Source organism: Ochotona princeps, chromosome 1 (genome assembly GCF_030435755.1).
Source record: "Ochotona princeps isolate mOchPri1 chromosome 1, mOchPri1.hap1, whole genome shotgun sequence".
In the NCBI taxonomy this organism is placed as follows: Eukaryota; Metazoa; Chordata; class Mammalia; order Lagomorpha; family Ochotonidae; genus Ochotona; species Ochotona princeps.
In genome coordinates, this window is record NC_080832.1 from 46,526,771 (window position 1) to 46,544,457 (window position 17,687).

Consider the following 17,687-nt stretch of genomic DNA (forward strand, 5'->3'; position numbering starts at 1 on the left):
TAGCATTTATTGATGAATAACTGACATACAACACATTTAACAAATGTAAGGTATACAACTGGATGGATTTGAGCATATTTCCAAATCTGCTATGGGCTGAGCTGCATTATGTCACAACTCCAATACCAAAGTCCTACACCTCAGTACTTCAGAATATCAGGGTATTTGCAGACTTTAGAAAACTGATAAAGTGAGGCCAGTAAGGTGGGCCCCAATCCAATGTACTATCCTCAAAAGACGAAGAGATTAGAGCACAGATAAACACAGAAGGGACACAGGCTACCTGAAGATGCAGGGAGAAGAGGAGCATCTACCAACCAGGGCAAGAAGACAATCCTGCTGACACTCTGGTCTCAGACTTCTGGTCTGTACAACAGCAAAAAAATACATTTCTATTGTTCAGGCCACAGGATTTATGCTTTTCAAAAAGCGGGTCTAGCAAACTGAGATAATTCTTAGAACCTCCTGCTTCTTATATACAAATGTCAGTATAACTTGCTCATTTCTGATACTTGCTATTTATAGTTAGTAGGTTGTGATCTAGCTGTTAGGATGCCTGTGTTCTGCATCAGAGTACTTGGTTCAATGGCGGGCTATGGCTCCTGACTCCAGTTTTCACCAGTGCCCACTCTGGGAGGCAGCAGTGATGGTCGAGTAGTTGGGTTCTTGCCACTCAGGTGGGAGAACTAGACTGTGTTTCCAGGCCTGGCTGTGGAGAACCAGTAGACAAGAGTGCTCTCTCTCTCTCCAAATAAATATTTTAAGAGATGCATCTTATTTTATCATATACAGGGTCCACGATTTAATAATCCTGTATTGATAGACATCTCTCATTGTTACAAAAAATGTCATATAACAGAGTCCCTGCACAGCCTGGGGATCAAACACAAGGAGAGGAGAACATACCTCATTTCTTTCTGTTCTTTATCTGATATTTTCCAATATATTTCACAGACTCTTTTATGCATTACAGATAAAGCCGTGAAAGAGAAGTACAAGATGCTGTGTTCTGCATGTTTATATTCTGATGGGGACTCTGATCTGTTAGAGGATAACGCATACTTGGCTATCCTTTAAAAAATGTTCGTAAATTTTTGGACACTGAGAATTACTTCATGCATGAGTCAACTGAACAGTGCTCATTTATTTTTACACATCATTTCAACTCTTAGAATTGTTCCCCAGCTGTATGTTTTGCTATGCAGTAATTTTTTTAGGTGATGGCAGTAACATTTTTTTTTCAAGGAAAATATCCACCGAAATGCCTATTTGTTTAATCTATTTAATTTATAATAGTATAATCTACAAGAGTTTAATCTATTTAATTTATAATAGTATAATCTACAAGAGTTTAATCTATTTAATTTATAATTAATAGTATAACCTACAACAGTGAATTATAACTAATAGTATAATCTGCTTGTGGATTATAATTAATATTTTTTCTTGATGTACTGATGGAATCTGTTTCACATGGAAGGTTTTAACCTTGTTGGACTGTATATGAAACAGGAAGATTCTACACACAAACTGTTAACCTCAGCATTCATAATCCAGCAAAAAGCTTATCAGACATTCATAGCCAAGTGAAAGGCACTTCATAGCATCCAGGAGGAAATGGCTTCCTGAGCTGGAGAGGAAGGTGCAGGCAAGGAAGTGTCATTTATGCTTGGTCTCACAGGGGTAGGAAGTCACAGAGCAGGGGAAGGGCATGCAGCAAGGATACAGATCTGTGCCACTAGCATTCCCCACGAGCAGCATCTAAATCATCAGAAAACTGTCTTAGAAATTATTTATCTTAGAGTTGACTGTATCAGAATCTCCATTTTAACACCAACAATCTGATAAACACTAGTGGAGATAGAACCTGTGGGAACCAAAACCTGATAGAAGAATAAAAGGCCATCATTTCAGTAATAGGCACCTGCAGAGGGAAGACCTCATGAAGGAGGAAAAAATAGGGACGAGGGGGCGGCGGTGGGAGAGAAGTAAAGATCATGTAGCAACCAGGCTGTGGGATTAGCTAAGGAGGCACGAACAGACAAAGAGGATGTGTGGGTGAAATGCATTGTGTTACTGATCCTGAACATTTTATAAAAGATACTACAATGGTTAAAACAAGTGACAAATGGCAGTTTGTGCTAGAAGTATCTTAAGAAAGGTGGGGGAGGGGTTAAGAGGCTTGACTGAAAGCCAGGCAGAGATGAGATTTCCAAGTGAGATTAAACAGAACTTGATGTACTGGCTATGAAATGGTAAAAATATGGAGGATTCTAGCCGGGCAATTTAATGGTTGACTACGAAAAGAAGGTACACAAAGTGACTGATGTTTGATGGTGCCTGGTTTCTGAGTAGTATAATATCCACGGAGTGCCCCTGCAGGAGGAAAAACGCCTAAGACCACGGAGAGTGCGGGGGGAGGAGGTGCACTAGCGGGAACTGAAGTCAGGGGCTCAGGGACAGCGATTGGATAATGCTTCCCGCAGTGGGGGAGGGAGAGTGGGCAACATCAGACACTGCAGTGAACAAGACAAACACGGCCTCTCCCTAATTGATGTGTAATTTTGCAATACAGAGATATTCCGGAGCACTGGTCACGCAGCAGCACATGTGATGCGGCACAGTTTGTGCAAAGGGCTCTGGGCCTCCAAATCATCCTTCAGGGTTGCCAGGAATTGGTGTGGGGGAGGGTGGAAGGATTCAGCCCCCACGTCAACTGGCAGCGCTGGCCTGCCCCTGCTACCATGACAACCGCTGACGTCACGTCTGTGCGACTCGTCGGGACGGAGTGGGGGCGCACACGCACCGCGCTTCCCGATTGTCCGTTTTCTTCTGATTTTAAGCAGTCCACGTAATTTCGATATTGATGAAGGTTATAATGGCAGGCCGACGGGTCTTGGCGTTGTTTCCTAACACCAACTGCACTGGAGGTGGCTTGAGGTTTACCGGGCTCGCTGGAGCCAGAGTGACCGGTTTGGAAGCAGTGTGATAGCCGATGCCCGAAGGGCTGGCGCACCAGTTCGTACAGGGAATGATGACAAACCCGATAAAACTAAAACACGGGTTAGATACGAAGGGAGAGGAAAACGGACCACGACCGGCTTTCCTAGCCTGGTTAAGCGCCCTGTTTGGAAAGGTTACTACCAAACACTGTGGGAGGAGGGGTGTGCCAAGATGGCGAAACTTCCAGACGCATCGCAATTCATGGGACTTGCGTTCTGGGCTGCAGAGTGCAGAAGACAGAAAACGGCTTCTGTGAGGCAGGGAAAAGTGGAGTCGGGCTGTAGGGAACTGGAAGTCAGCCACGGGTGAGCGGCAGGACGTGGACGGGCAGCCGGAGGAGAAAGGGGAGCCGCAGACACAAGGTCGCTCCAAGAGGAAGGACAGAAAGCCGCTGCGCGGATGCCGCAGGCACAAGCGGTGGGCAGCGGAATTGGCATCCAAACACAGAGCGTAGTGAACTCGGGATCTTCTAAGAGGGGAAGACTGCTCCTCAGTTAGCGATTCTAGCAACCATTTTTATAAATTTAAATGGATCCGGCTATTACGTGTTAACGCTAAAAAAATCTGATTCATTGTATGACCCACTGATAATCATGGATTCCCGTATGTTCGGAGGTCCCGAGGCATTTCAGAATAGTCAGCAACGATAATGGGGGTAGGACGGTGGTTCTTCACCAACAAGACTTTTCATTTTTGAAATCACATAAAGACAAAGGCAGATTGCTTTTCAAAACTAAATTGTAAGATTTTCAGGATAGGACCGTGAAAGCAACCTTTTTCCACACCAGCCTCTTCTATACAAGTGGTAGTTCTCACTATTCTTCCTTGAAGGCCTTTCCTGGTCCTCAGAGAGAGAACTGTTTCATTTGCTCTGATCCTTACACACTGCAGTCAATTCTGTTCAAGAAGTAACCCATTCTGGGACCCGTGCCATGGTGAGGTAGGCTAACAGGCCTATGGCCTGAACTTCTAGGAGACCCAAAAGAAGCTCCTGCCTCCTGGCTTTCAGTCAGCTCAGCTCCAGCTGTTGCAGCCATTGGGGAGTTAAATTAATAGATGGAAGTTCTCTCTGTAACTCTTCCTTTTAAATACAAATAAAATCTTTTAAAGAAAATTAACTCATTCTAACTTACTATAATTAATTCATTGCTCCATTATTTGAGGCATTTAGTTAGGCTCTAAAATTGAAAGCCCATGATCTTCACTTTTATCTAAGTTACTTACATATTTGAGATGCAAGGCAACGTGTATGCATGTGTGTGTGTACTGAGAGAGAGAGAATGAGCGAGCGAGTGAGCAAGCAGACGAAGCAAGCTTTCATCTGCTAGTTCATTCCCTAAGGGTCTGCAACAGTGTGGCAGGGGTTCAGGTACTTCAGCTGTCATCGGTTCCCCATCAGGATGCAGTTGGATCAGTCAAGTACTCCAGTAAGGGATGTGTACATCCTAAGCTATGGCTTAACTGCCATGCCACAACGTCCATCCTGTTGTTCGTTTTTAGTCGGGAGCGGCTGTCATGCAAACAAATAATGACAGTAAATGATAGCGCAAAACTTGATATAAACGGGTATTTTATAATCTCTTTTCCCCATTAAGGGCAAAGAAGACACTGTACTGCACTTGCTAGCCAAGAGGTACACAGGAGAAAAACAGAAAGAAAACACTCACTCAGCGTCCAGAAAGGCCTCTGACTTGGTACCTGGGAGAAGAAACCCGGCTTCAGTGCATTTGTAATCACAACGTCAAAGAGATCAGCAAAATCATTCCTGAAAAGCAACAACATTTCTCATAAATTCATTCTAAGCAATTAGAAATGGACCATACCAAACAGGAATTAATGTCTGTCTATTTTACCACAATATCATATCTATCCTCATCAACTTTTACATGTGTCCTGTTCTCTTACACATTTGAGGCTGAATGATGCACTGAGAGAGAAGGTAGCTGGGTGCGAGCCTTCCTGACAGCTGTTTGAAGTATAAACATAAGCATAACCAAAACCACACAGCAGCACACTGATCTACGTTCCCGCTGGTTTTCTCAGGATTAAGACAGACCCCACACTGGGGACACAATATTTACCTTGCTTTCCAGAACTTTTTAACAAGCCAAATCCACAGTAAATAGACAACAAAAATGGGTTATGTTATCCATGTTAATGAAAAAGGAATTAAAACTACAGTGTGTTTTCTCCGAAACAGGGTTCTACCATCAGGGACATCTCCCAAGTTATCTAAGATTTCAAGCTTGGTTCACTTCAAGGATTTCACGCCTCAGCACTACTCAGCAGAGAAGGCATTCACAGATTCTGTAACAGAACAAACTAAATCCACACAGGGAAATCAGGAGGCTAAAAAGTAGGGATAGGTCAGCTTTGAGGCGAAAACTTGCACCATGGTCATGAGAGTTCTGTGTTTTCTGAGAATTCAGAAACTGTTGGGAGAGCTCCTCTATCCCAGGATAGAAGCTTGCCTTGAGCACAGATGTACTCTGGTCCTGCGCACAGAAGTGACATAAGGAGTAACTTATGAAACTTACCACTGGCTCTGCTCTGCCTGTTGTTACCTATGCTATGTTACTCAACATTGCCTCATGCCATTTTTACTATGCCAGTTGGTGAAAACAAATGAACTCATCACATACCCAAGGATATATTCGCAGAGAAGTCTGCAATAGTCACTATGAGAACTGGTAATTAGCAAAAGAATTTTCCCAGCATTCTTCAGCTGTCGAAGCCACTTTCTTACAGATTCGGGACACCTGTGCAAATATTTGCCTGGATAGCTTTTTATTTCTGGAAAATATAGTCCACAGTTTTCTGAAAGATAAAAATATCAAGAGATTTCTTTTAAAGTTTTTTCCTCACTTTTTTCAAACAAGTCAAATCCTTTTAAGGCTAGATAAAAGGATCAAAACTAGCTTAATGATCCAGCAATGATAGCAACACTAACATTCTGCCTTTTACCTAAAGTGCAATCAGCAGTATCAACAGTTATAAAAATATTGTATTTGAGAGGAAGGGATGGAGGGGAGAGAGAGAAAGAGAGATCAATCCATTGGTTCATCAAAGCCAAAATCGGGAGCAAATTGTTACAGCTATCATCAGCCACGGTGTCCCCAGGATCCGCTTCAGGAAGCTGGAATTGAGAATAACGCTGGGACTTGGACCCAGGCACTCCAGGATAGGATGTGGTCTTCCCAAGTGGAATCTTAGCTGCTCAGCCAAATACCCACTGCAGTCTCATTGGTATTTTTAACTCAGAAAAAGTTACTGCCTTAAAATATCAATTGATTAAAATTCTTTCATTCATTTGACACGTATTTGCTGAATGAAGCGAAACACAGATACTCGGATTGAGCACCAGGAACACATCTTTGGCACGAAGCAGCTGAAAGCGAGCTGCCGGGACCCCATCAGATGGAGCATGTCCCAAGGGAGGGAGGGCTGGCTGGCCGGAAAGCCTCTGAGGTGTCTAAAGGGAAAAAAAAAAGCCAGAGAGCATCACAGCTGAATCACTCGGCTGGGTCTTTGGTGAGTCTACAAGTGTAGGCTGAACCGAGTGGCAGCTGATGGCAATGTATGCAAGATACCCTGGGCAGCATGATCCACAGGGCTGGATAGAGCACCTTGAGAATGGTGAGTTTACAGGAGATGAGGGCAGATTCAGCCAAAGTGCTCGCAGATTCACAAAGCACCCTGGAAACTCTGTTCTCTGAGGACGCTGCTACCAAGAGGCAGATAAAAAGGATCCAAGTTCTCACTCACTGGCTAGGAGGAGGACACACTCCTGGAGGCAAAGCTTAAAGAGCTTCTACTGAACGACAGGCTGAAATACCTGGACACAGACCACACCTGTTAGCTCTGTCCACTGTCATGCCCTTATAATAACCAAAGTGAAAGTTATGCTTAACAAATATCAGGAAGGGAAAGAAGTCTTTAGGCAAATCAATCAAATAACAGTGAAAGATACCAAATATTACTGTCTGAGTGTCCACACCTACACCTCAATTTCTCTTTCAAGGGCTGTTTGCCCAGGGCTTAGCTGGCCCCGGAGCTGTATGGATCTGAGAGAGGACCTCCCTTGCGCTCTCAGGGACTCCTGTTTGGGAGTGTGCAGGGGACCCAGGCATGGCCAATGAGTCCCAAGGAGAACTCCTGCCTGGGGATTCTGAAGTAAGGTAAACTGTCCCATAAAAATGAAACCTGCAGAGGATGCAGGTTCCCTTCTTCCCCTGCTGGACTTTGTCAAACTTTCAAGTTCCACACAACACTGTAGCAGGTATCGACGCCACAAAGCACAAGCTTGATATACAGGATGGCAGAGTGGAAACATGAAAGGAACCTGGGTCCATGATGACATCACTGGGTATCTGATTAAGTTGCTGAGCCACTGGAAGTACCATATTTATATATCGAATATAATATGTAATATATATATTCCAAAAACTACGCTTACTTTTCCTTAGCTATGTGTGTTTAGTGCCATCTAGTGGTCGAAATATACATTACTATTAAAAAGTTAACATCCAAAGAAACACATTTGGACTTAATGTATTAAAGAATTTCATTTAGATATGAAAAAATTGGTTTTTATTATAAAAACATGTGACGTACTGTATTTTAAACTTTTATTTATATTACTTGTATCTAATAATCAGCCTAATTCAGAAGAATGCAAACATAACAATTCAATGACAGAAAATTGTTCTGTGACGCATTAATGAGTGTTTCCCAGTTTTATTCGCAAGCCAGGCTGAAAATGAACAAACTAAAAAGACAAACCTTATACAACTAGATACTCAGTGGTGAATTATCAGTTGGTCAACTACAGAAGATTTACTATCACTCTGGTTAGATATTTTTGTCGGCTCATCATCACAAATATGCAGTCATCTTACTGAAGTAGATCCAACTACTGAACCAAAGAGATATGTTAAAGATAAAACAGCCAACTATACTTGACCAGTAAGTAATCTCTCAAAAGATATTTCAAAAGTGCAATATACGTTATTACGTGAAATATACAGACTTTTCTGATCAGCAAAGAGCAGAGATTCAATGTAGCAATAACTAAATTAGTGCAGGCTCAGGAACAATTACAGCTAGTCACAACATGTTACAATGACTTATAACATAACAAAACTGAGACTGACAAAATGTTGTTTCATCTTTTATCCAAGTCTTCCCACCTAAATATCCTTCTGTCTTTTCATCTTTAACCCACAAAGAAATCATGTTTCATTATGATTCTGAAAGATTAAAAATAACTGGCTAGTGAGGAAATTGGATCTGAGGTAAAAGGAATGGTTTTACTTGTTCTTAACTCACAAAAGCAGTGCTTTTATTTTTATTATTTCACTTAACCTCCAAAAGAATTCTATTTACTGTCATATAATTCATTTTCCTGTCTGTTTTAATCCTTCTTATAAGATGCGATATTTCTATGTCCAGATGGGATTAAAAGTAAATATTTCAATGAGCTGGTTCCAAAGAATAAAAGCCTAGCCTGATTATGTTAAAATTTTGGTTAATATGGGGTAACGGAAATAATAGCAGCTGCCTGATAGCCACACAAAATGGCTCACATGGATCAACTGGGATTTAGGGACCTCTTGTGGTAAAAGGTAATTAGTACAACTGGAATTATTAAAAACACGGGTTTAGTTTAATAACTGCACCGCATCACTATTTCTATCATCAACAAACAAGCCAGCACTTCTGTTAACCGTACCACGACTGTGCAGGTGACCCGTGCCCTGCGTTTCCGATGCTGCTGCCCAAGAGGATTAGAGCTGCTGGGGTTGCAGGGCAACGTCCTCCTCCATGTGGGCCTCTAGCTAAGGTCACCTGCTGCTCCCCCTGCAGAACATTAGTTAGGAAGGGTTTTGACATTTACAACCTTCACAACTTACAGACAGCATGGTCCTGAACACCTAACATGCTTGGCCAAGAACTATTGAACGTATCTGTCGTGGAGATGAGACAACTAAATCTCTGGAAAAAAAAAAAAAAAAAGCCCAGCTCTGCTTTGGCTAAAAAAATACTGCAGTATTTCTTGGAGAATGAAATGATTTTTTTGTTTATTTATAGGAACCAAAGAATGAAGTGAAAATTGAATATTAAAAGAGTTTTCTGTTTATGGCTGGTGTATTTTTTTTAACCTATGTAATACTTTACTTATGTACATGAAGAAATCTTGATCAAGTAAAGTGAGAACATTTATGCCAAATACAATGCTTGGAAAGCATTCAAATAAGAACTGGAAAATAAAAAAAAAACCAATGTATTGAAAAACATAATTTGCAATATTTGTTTTTTACACAATGTTTGATCTCTATTTGTGTTACTTGATTCACATGTTGGCACTTTACTCCAAAGATTCTGAGTTAATTGATTTGGGCTGGGGACATAATTGTTGGGAGCACTGCATGTGTGCCCTAAGATGGCCCTGAGACTTCTCCTCCCCCCGCACTCCCCCAGCTTGGCGGTACACAGGTTTCAGGAAGTGCCTTCTGATTGGCCTGTAGCTGCATGCTTAGCGCATGTGCTACACGTGATCAGAGCTATGATTGGCGTGCCTGCCGCGTGCATCGGTGACCTTTAAGCTGATTGGACTAGGATTGTATTTAGCGGTGGCGGTTTCAGGAAGAAGGGGGCCAGGACAGGAAGACGGAGACGGAGACGGACGGATGGACTGAGACGGAGGACAGAGTACGACTGGGACGGACGGACGGACGGACGGACAGAAGACTAGGGGTGACGAGGAGGTTGGGGAATGAAGCAGAGACAAACGGGAGGAAAAGGGAGAAGTTGAGTCGACCGGCTGGGAAACGGACTGGTTGGAAGAATAAAGTTCCTAAGAAACAGAGAATGGAGTGTCGGGTGATTTCTTCTGCGGGACGGAAGACCCCCGACAATAATATTGCCTTTTTAAAAAAAAAAAAAGATTCTTAAGTAATACTAATTTGATGCTAGAATTAAGAATTAGTTCTCCAAAATATAAGGATTAGTACTTTTACTATTGGAATATGTATGTAGTGCCTGCCTACTGGAAATATAGGATCTGAGAGGGCAAATATTTTCTGGATTTTATAATATCTATTATCTGACACATTACCTTGAACATAGAAGGCCATGAATGAATACCAATTCCTGATTATGTTAAAAGTCACTGCAGCTGATGAAATTTAAAATGTTTACTCTTTATGCCCACTAAGCATGGATTCCAGATCTAGTTTAGTATTCTAATTATAGAACAACAGATTTCATATCTGTAAATAGAGATTCCTGGATGGGGGAGGATGACATAGGATTGAGACAAAAATTACTTCACTAGGGACTGGTGTTGTGGAGGAGTAGAAAAGTCAGTGTCTGTGATGCCGGCTTGAGCCTGGCTGCTCCACTTCTAGTCCAGCTGCCTGCTAATGTGCTTGTCCCCATCCGCTGCGGGGGACACCTGCAAGAAGCTCTTGGCTTTGGTCAGGCTCAGTCCTGGCTGCTGTGGCCATCTGGACAGTGAACCAGCAAACAAAGATCTTTCTGTGTAACTCTGGCTTTCCAATAAATAAGATAACTATTTTAAAATAATTTTAAACAGTTCAAATGAGCACAGACAAGTCAGAGACTCCTTGATGTCTCTAATGCTATTTTACTGGCAGACCTTGGACCCCAGAGTTTCTTTCTATAAATGGGGATTCTGTTATCAGTTTCAAAACAGTTTTGGATTTTCATGCCTTTGTGTGGGATGACATGTGTTCTCCAAAAGGTCTCCACTATCACCAGTGCCACATAATTTTCTATTTGGTCTAGTGAATCACCTTGTAGACATCAGACTTTATAAACTTAAACATTTTTTTTTTGCTAAGATGACAGAGTGAGTTATTATAAAGGGCCCTAGTTTCCATTTTTTCTAACATGGTTATTAGAAGGATATTGTATTTGTAGAAAAAAAGAACATAATCTAGAGAGGTTTTATTAGTCCCCCCAATTATTTATTTGACACACAGAGAGGGATCTTCCATCCACTGCTTTACTCCCTAAATGCCCCCATCAGTGAGGCTGGCCCAGGACAAACGTCTATACCTCATACAACATAGTCACATAGCTATTTTAATGAGGAATCACTCTATTTACTTCTATGCTACCATCAATTACATCACAGATTTTGCTTAATATTAAGTAACAAATCTGGCAATAGAACAGAGCGCACATGAATCCTTGCTTATCGTTTACACATCCAAATCCATGTATTTTCATTCTAACTTACCTGGAGATCACTGTGCTAGTAACTTGTGTACAGGAATAAAAATCAAACGTTTTTAGCATACTTGTTTAGTTCTTTATTAACCATAGAATTTATATCTGCAAACATATTACATCGAGCAGGAACCTTACTCAATGCTTTAAATCAATGAGGACCAACATCACCTTATACTACAATCAACATTTGCAATAAGTACCCTTATGAGGTTTTTGTTCTGCAGCTGTAATATGTTTTGAAAAGAATTGTTTTTACACTCACATTTACGTTTCTGATGTCAGCCAAGCAGCAGGGGATTAATAATTCTACCAATAAGTGTGTATTCAGAAAGAACTATGAGGCAAGATTTAAAAGATGAGTATAAAGACCAGAGGTAAATAAATGACAACGCTTGGGGTAAGAATGAGTTTTATATCTTGAAATGGTTAAACGGCAGTGCTTTGAAAAATCTGTAAAAAATGGCATGAAAAACTAAGTTTATTTTTGTGCAAAAGTGTTTGAAATCCATGCACAGGAGGGGTCTTCTTCAAGTACATAGAAAATACATATTTTAAAAAAGGCCTGGATTTCAAAATATGTTGCACCAAAATATAGTTTGCAATCCAGAAAGATGTGAAACCTAAGCGTGTTTCGTACCTGCAGGGTACACTTGATTTTTTGTTTCTCAATAAAATATTTCCAAGGTTTAGTTGGTCAGCTTGTTAATTTACCCTCAGCAGCACCCACAGCAAGACACTTGCTAAGAGCTAACAGTTTGCAGTGTTTTCCCTTGCTGCAGCCGGAGGAAGCAGAAAGATCCAAAAAATACCTATGATGACATGATGATGTCATCAAAAGCAGCTAAAGAGCCTGCAGCTTGATATAATGGTGTCACTATGGCCTAAACAGTCTTACTAATTAGTTACATAGCAAATAGGCATGTTTTCTTTGCTACCACAAGTTACACATAGCTTTAGTTCTTTAGTAAAATCTGGGGCAGATCTGAGGGGGTTAGTTTGAAGTAGATGCATTTTAGACTTCCTCATATGTTTCAAAACTTGTTACTTCATTAAAAATTAAAGGTATTTTATTAATTATCATATGTAAAATAGTTTTTAAATATATGAAGGTACCTCAAAAAGTCCCCAGAAGACATTAAAAGTTAAATTTATTTTGTTTCAAACATTTTTGAAAATCACAATTTTTTACAATGCACATTTTCCATGAACTTCTGGAAGACCCTTCCTATTTACGTAACACAGAATCATCTTGGAAGGCTTTCAGCAGAAGTTGGCCTACTGACTGCTTATTCTGATTTGAAACTTTCACCTCCTCCAGAGAAGAGACTGGAAAAAAACAGAACTATAATGAGACACCTCCCGGCACAGCAGGCTCAGACATGTGCCAATGACCTTAAAAAAAAAAAAGTTACAGTTGATTTCTCTAGCTCTGAGTACAGGGAACCGTAACAGGGCAAAGGAATCATAAGTGATCAGACTACTTCATTTTCAAATGAAAGAAGTTGTCAACATAAATCCAGAGAACCTGAAGCCCTGGAATTGCCCAATATCTAAGAGGAAGCATTCATAATGCAGCTTAATTCAGGCAAATATTTTACAGTTGCTCAGCAGATGTTAGCCACAAACACTCATCGGGCTGTGTGTACTCAATGAAGAAAAATGTGAACGAAACGAAAACTACAGGTCTCGTCGACGACCAATAACAGTTCATTTGTAAATTATGACAAAGAAAATGCTTCTAAGTCTAAAAAAATAACTACTGAAAAATGTCAAAAGGAGTTTCATAATAGAGCAGGGTTGGAGGGGTGGGAAACAAGGTAAGCAGTTAAGTTCAGTAGCAATAGCCCTTTAAGATTTAAGAGACTGCCTATCCATCCTGCTGAAAGCTGCACAGGCCAGAACAGCTCTGTATTACAGTGGACATACAGTGGCAAGCACATTGCAGGATGTGGTCCCTACTGCTCCTGGGCAGCATGGATTCAAATTAGAAAGTCTTGAGCCAAGACTACATGGTGTAACCTACATGCTAAGTGATTCAGTCACTCAGACTTTGGTGGCTCACCTGTGAAATGACACTAACAACAGGACCCACCTCATCAGGTAACTATGCAGATTAAATACAATGCTGCAGTTGAAATACTCAGCACAGAACTGGGCGCACACACCTAGTACTGTGTCACAGTTAATTTTTCTTCTCCAAGGAACCCTGCCCCCCCCCCGCCCCCCCCCCCCCCCCCGCTTGAGTACAGGCAGTTAACTATCCATGAAATGCTAGGAGCCACACTGCATCATGTCATTGCCCTGCCTGGGCTCAAAATGCAAGACACCACTGGGTCATGTCCATGAGTGGCAAACACTGTTTCATTTTAGCATCATTTCTCACAGAGCAGAGGACCCTAACGTGGGTGCTGGCACCTTGGGATTGTATCACCCAGACTCCTCACAGTGCCCACACGAAAAGCAAGCCTAGAGAGGCTGAGCTGCGTATTGCCACACAAAGAGGAAAATGCATGGCAGCAGGAAAATTATTATCTTCTTCAAATGTCGCACAGCATTTTGTTAAGATGTTTAAATACAACCTAAGAAAACAAAAGGATTTTTTTTGTTCCCTGTTAATGCAAAGTGAGAACACAGATGGAAAGCACACAAACATCTGGTCTAATCCTAAAATATACACAGGATCTCTGGACACCCTTTTCACCTTCCAGTTTATTTCGTGTATTCAAGGACTTCTCTTTGGAAAGAGTAGCTCTAGAAAGACCCAACACTGTATATCTCGGTGGAGACAAGGGGCTCCCAAGGAAGGCATTCCAGACTCACTTAAAAGTTTCAATTTGCAGATGACAAGAAGACGATCTTGTTATAGTAAAATGTAATTTTAGAACCACCTTATAATTACCCAGTAAGTGAAAACATCATCCTTTTGCCAATTTTTCCAAAGGCTTATCTGAATACTATTACTAAATTATGCGCCCTTCTATGCTTCACTTAGAAAAGAACCATTATTTCCATTTTAGTGTAATTTTCCAGGTAAGTTTCTATGGGCTTAAATATACACAAAAGGATCTCACACCAAAAGCACAGATGCATATACATGCTCTGGTGTAGAACTTCCAATGCTTCTTGGACTTACATGCATATATATTTTATAATACACATTTTCTGGAATTGGCATTGTTCACTCTACAATAGTCTAACTTGCAAATCTAGCTATGCACTTATAGATGTACTAACAAATAATCACCTATATGTAATGCATTATTTAACTCATTGAAGATATGGAATGAAAAAGTTACTTCTCACAAAATTTAAATTTATACATTCTTCGTTCTTTTTAATCACAGCACAGTAATGAATACAGTATCACTTTAATGGCTATTCTCATTATAACAAAATTATCCTTATGATTATTATGTACAGTTTCTTGTACACAGTATTGTTTTAGGGCTCTACATACAAGCGAGATCTGTTAGTTTATTCCATATTCACATTTCTAATCTTAATAATCAAAGGTGAGTTTCTTCCATGATGGCTACAACATAAGTTTTTCAGTTTTGTCAATGTCACTGGTGTAAATGAGTATCTCATTTTTACTTTATCTTGCACTTCCCAGATCACTAATACAGTAAAGCACATTTTGAGTCCTTTCATACTTCCAAAGCCAAAACTGAAAATGAAGAAAGCATTGATCTACCTCCACTCCCTGCTCCCATATTATGGAATTCACCTGGGCAAATTTAGGGAAATTATGTCAAACTAACATGTCAAATTATCTTTAAAAATAATATTTAAGAATTCACCAAACATTCTGGGAACACTTGGAAAATTCCAGTATTGCGGACGCTTTAAGGATTTCTTGTCCCTTAAAAAAATCTTCAGGCTCAACTGCTTCACTGCAGTACTATACCATAAAATATACTGCCCAAAGTGGATTAGGTCTCTGGCCACCGTCTTCAAAGGTATTTCTGATTTGCCTATGGGAAGTGGGAATAGGGGCACTTGAAGATCACTGTGCTTAAGCAGTGAAACCACAGCATAGCCAGACACTGGCTTGCCCCAAAGGACAAATTAATGTTATCTTTACAGCGGCAGGACATTAAAAAATGGGAGAATATCAAGTCACCGTTAGGATAGTGTGACTTTCAGATCAAGTCTCCCACAATGTAGACTTGAGGAATTGTTGGAAAGTAGCCACTAGAATTGGAAATACACACCCCATTACCCTGTAAGGTAGCAATTTCACTCTTAGAGATGTAAAAGTAACATGAAGATAAGCATGTAAAAAATACATGGAAATAATATCTATGAAGCATATTTTTGTAAATTTCCAATTAAATTATTCTAAATATCTACCAGTAACTGCAAATTAGGTGAGTGAATTGTAGCATAGATAAAAATGGTATGCCACAAAGCCATGAATGTGAATGACTGTTACAGCCAATACCAGGGTTCATGCTAAATGATTATAATGTTGAGAAAAGGAAAGTCAGATTGAACATATTAAATAATTCTACTTACACTAAAAAAAATCAGAAAAATTTGTCTATGTTGTTAAATATCTCTCCAGGTAGGAAATTTTGGCAAAAGGGTACACAAAAAAGGTTCTAGAAGTGAAGAAAAAAATTTGGCCAAAAAACATGTGCATATTTCATGCCAGGATCCCATATGGGCATTGGTTCGTGTCCTGGATGCTCCACTTCTCTTTCAGCTTCCTGCTTGTGGCCTGGAAAAGCAGTCAAGGATGTCCTAAAGCCTTAGGACCCTGAACCTGCATAGGAGACTCAGAAGAAGCTCCTGATTCCTGGCTTCAGACAGGCTTAGCTCTGGCTGTTCTGGCCACTTGGGGAGTGAACCGTCACATGGAAGATGTTTCTCTCTGTACCTTCTCACAGTAAATCTGACTTTCCAATAGAAATAAATAGATCTTTCAAAAAAGTGTGCATATTTAATAGTAATGTTTATAACATTAACAATAGGGAACTAATATAATAATTGCTTTTTATTTTGTTTTTAAAGATTTATTAACTTGAAAGGTAGAGCTACAGAAACAGAACTCTTTCACCTGTTTTTAAAAGTTTTTTAAAAGATTTTAAAATTTATTTTAAAGGCAGTGTCACACAGAGAAGGAAAGACAGAGAGATCTTCATTAGCTGGTTCACCATCCTAAAGGCCACAAAAGTTGGGCTGGCTTGGAACAAAACCGAGACAGGAGATTCATCCAGCTCTGCCGTGTGGATGAGTTTGTCTGATGCTGTTTTTTGGAGGCCATCAGCAGGGAGCTGGATCAGGGAGCTGGATCGGCAGTGGGACAGCAAGGACTTGAACCAGCATCAACACAGAAGGCCAGGGTTGTAGATGGCATCTTAATCCATTACACCACAACGCTGGTCCCTAAGAGATCTTTTATTTTCTGGCTCACTCTCCTAAATGGTCACAATGGCCAAAGTAGCCAGGCTGAAGCCACGAGCTTCATCTGAGTCTCCTATATGGGGGCAGAGACTCAAGGACTTGGACCATTTTCCACTGCGTTCCCAGGTGCATTAACAAGGAGCTGGATGTGAAGTGGAGCAGCTGGAACTTGAACCAGTACCTTCACTAGCAGCTGGCTTGTCAGGAAACAGCTTAACCCACTGTATCACAACTTAGACCCAGGAACTGGGATGACAGTTTTATGACCATGAAAATGTACCCAAGAAACAGAGTAGAAACTGGTTCTAAAGCAAAACGAGACTCACTGAATCTATGTAATGTAACATTGTTAGGCTGTTCCACATAGCAAGTCAAATATTTGATAATTTAGTATGTTCAAATTTGCATAAAATTTTAGAGTAACTTCACTATTTCCTACTATTCTGCATAAGAAATGTTTTTCTTATTTCTCAAGCAAGAGAAAGAGAGCTGTCTATTAAACCTAATAAAAAAACGAAACAAAAACAAAAGCCCACTGGCATTAAGAAGCCAACAGCATGCTCGAAGAAGACAGATTCTTATGGGAAAATGCTTCTCCCTCTCCCCTTTTCCTACACCTCCTTGTTTGTCCTAGTAACACCTGTTACTTCGGTACTTTCCTTACTCCCTGTGATTTTCCTTGTCAAGGAAATGTTAGGTAATTCAACATGGTCACTTCTTCCGACTTTCTCCATACATCTTGTCAATGTTCTTGCTCAATTAAACAACAGTAATGAAAACAGCAACTTTCATTGTTTTAATACTTTAAGGTTTATCTGCAATGCATCTACAAATTCCAAACCACAGTTTTCCTTTTCCCAGACTGTAATCTCAGAATTTCATTCTTAGCTTAATGGAAACATCATGTGACTAGATTTTTGTCTAGCTCTGTAAAGGTCATTCCATCCAGATTATTGAACTTAGTAGGCATCAAATAACAGATTTGTATCTGTAAAAGAAAAAAGTGCTTTGTTTTT

The 17,687-nt window shown here is 40.4% G+C and overlaps 1 protein-coding gene across 1 annotated transcript in view; it reads right to left on the reverse strand.

The window, feature by feature from the left end:
* NT5DC1 (5'-nucleotidase domain containing 1) overlaps positions 1-17,687 on the reverse strand; it is a 112,030-nt gene that overhangs the window by 16,020 nt on the left and 78,323 nt on the right. Inside the window, exons 7-8 of the mRNA XM_058656439.1 lie at positions 5,646-5,820; positions 4,671-4,768 (exon numbers count right to left, since the gene is read on the reverse strand). Coding sequence (XP_058512422.1) covers positions 4,671-4,768; positions 5,646-5,820 — 273 coding nt within the window. The remainder of the gene's footprint in view (positions 1-4,670; positions 4,769-5,645; positions 5,821-17,687) is intronic.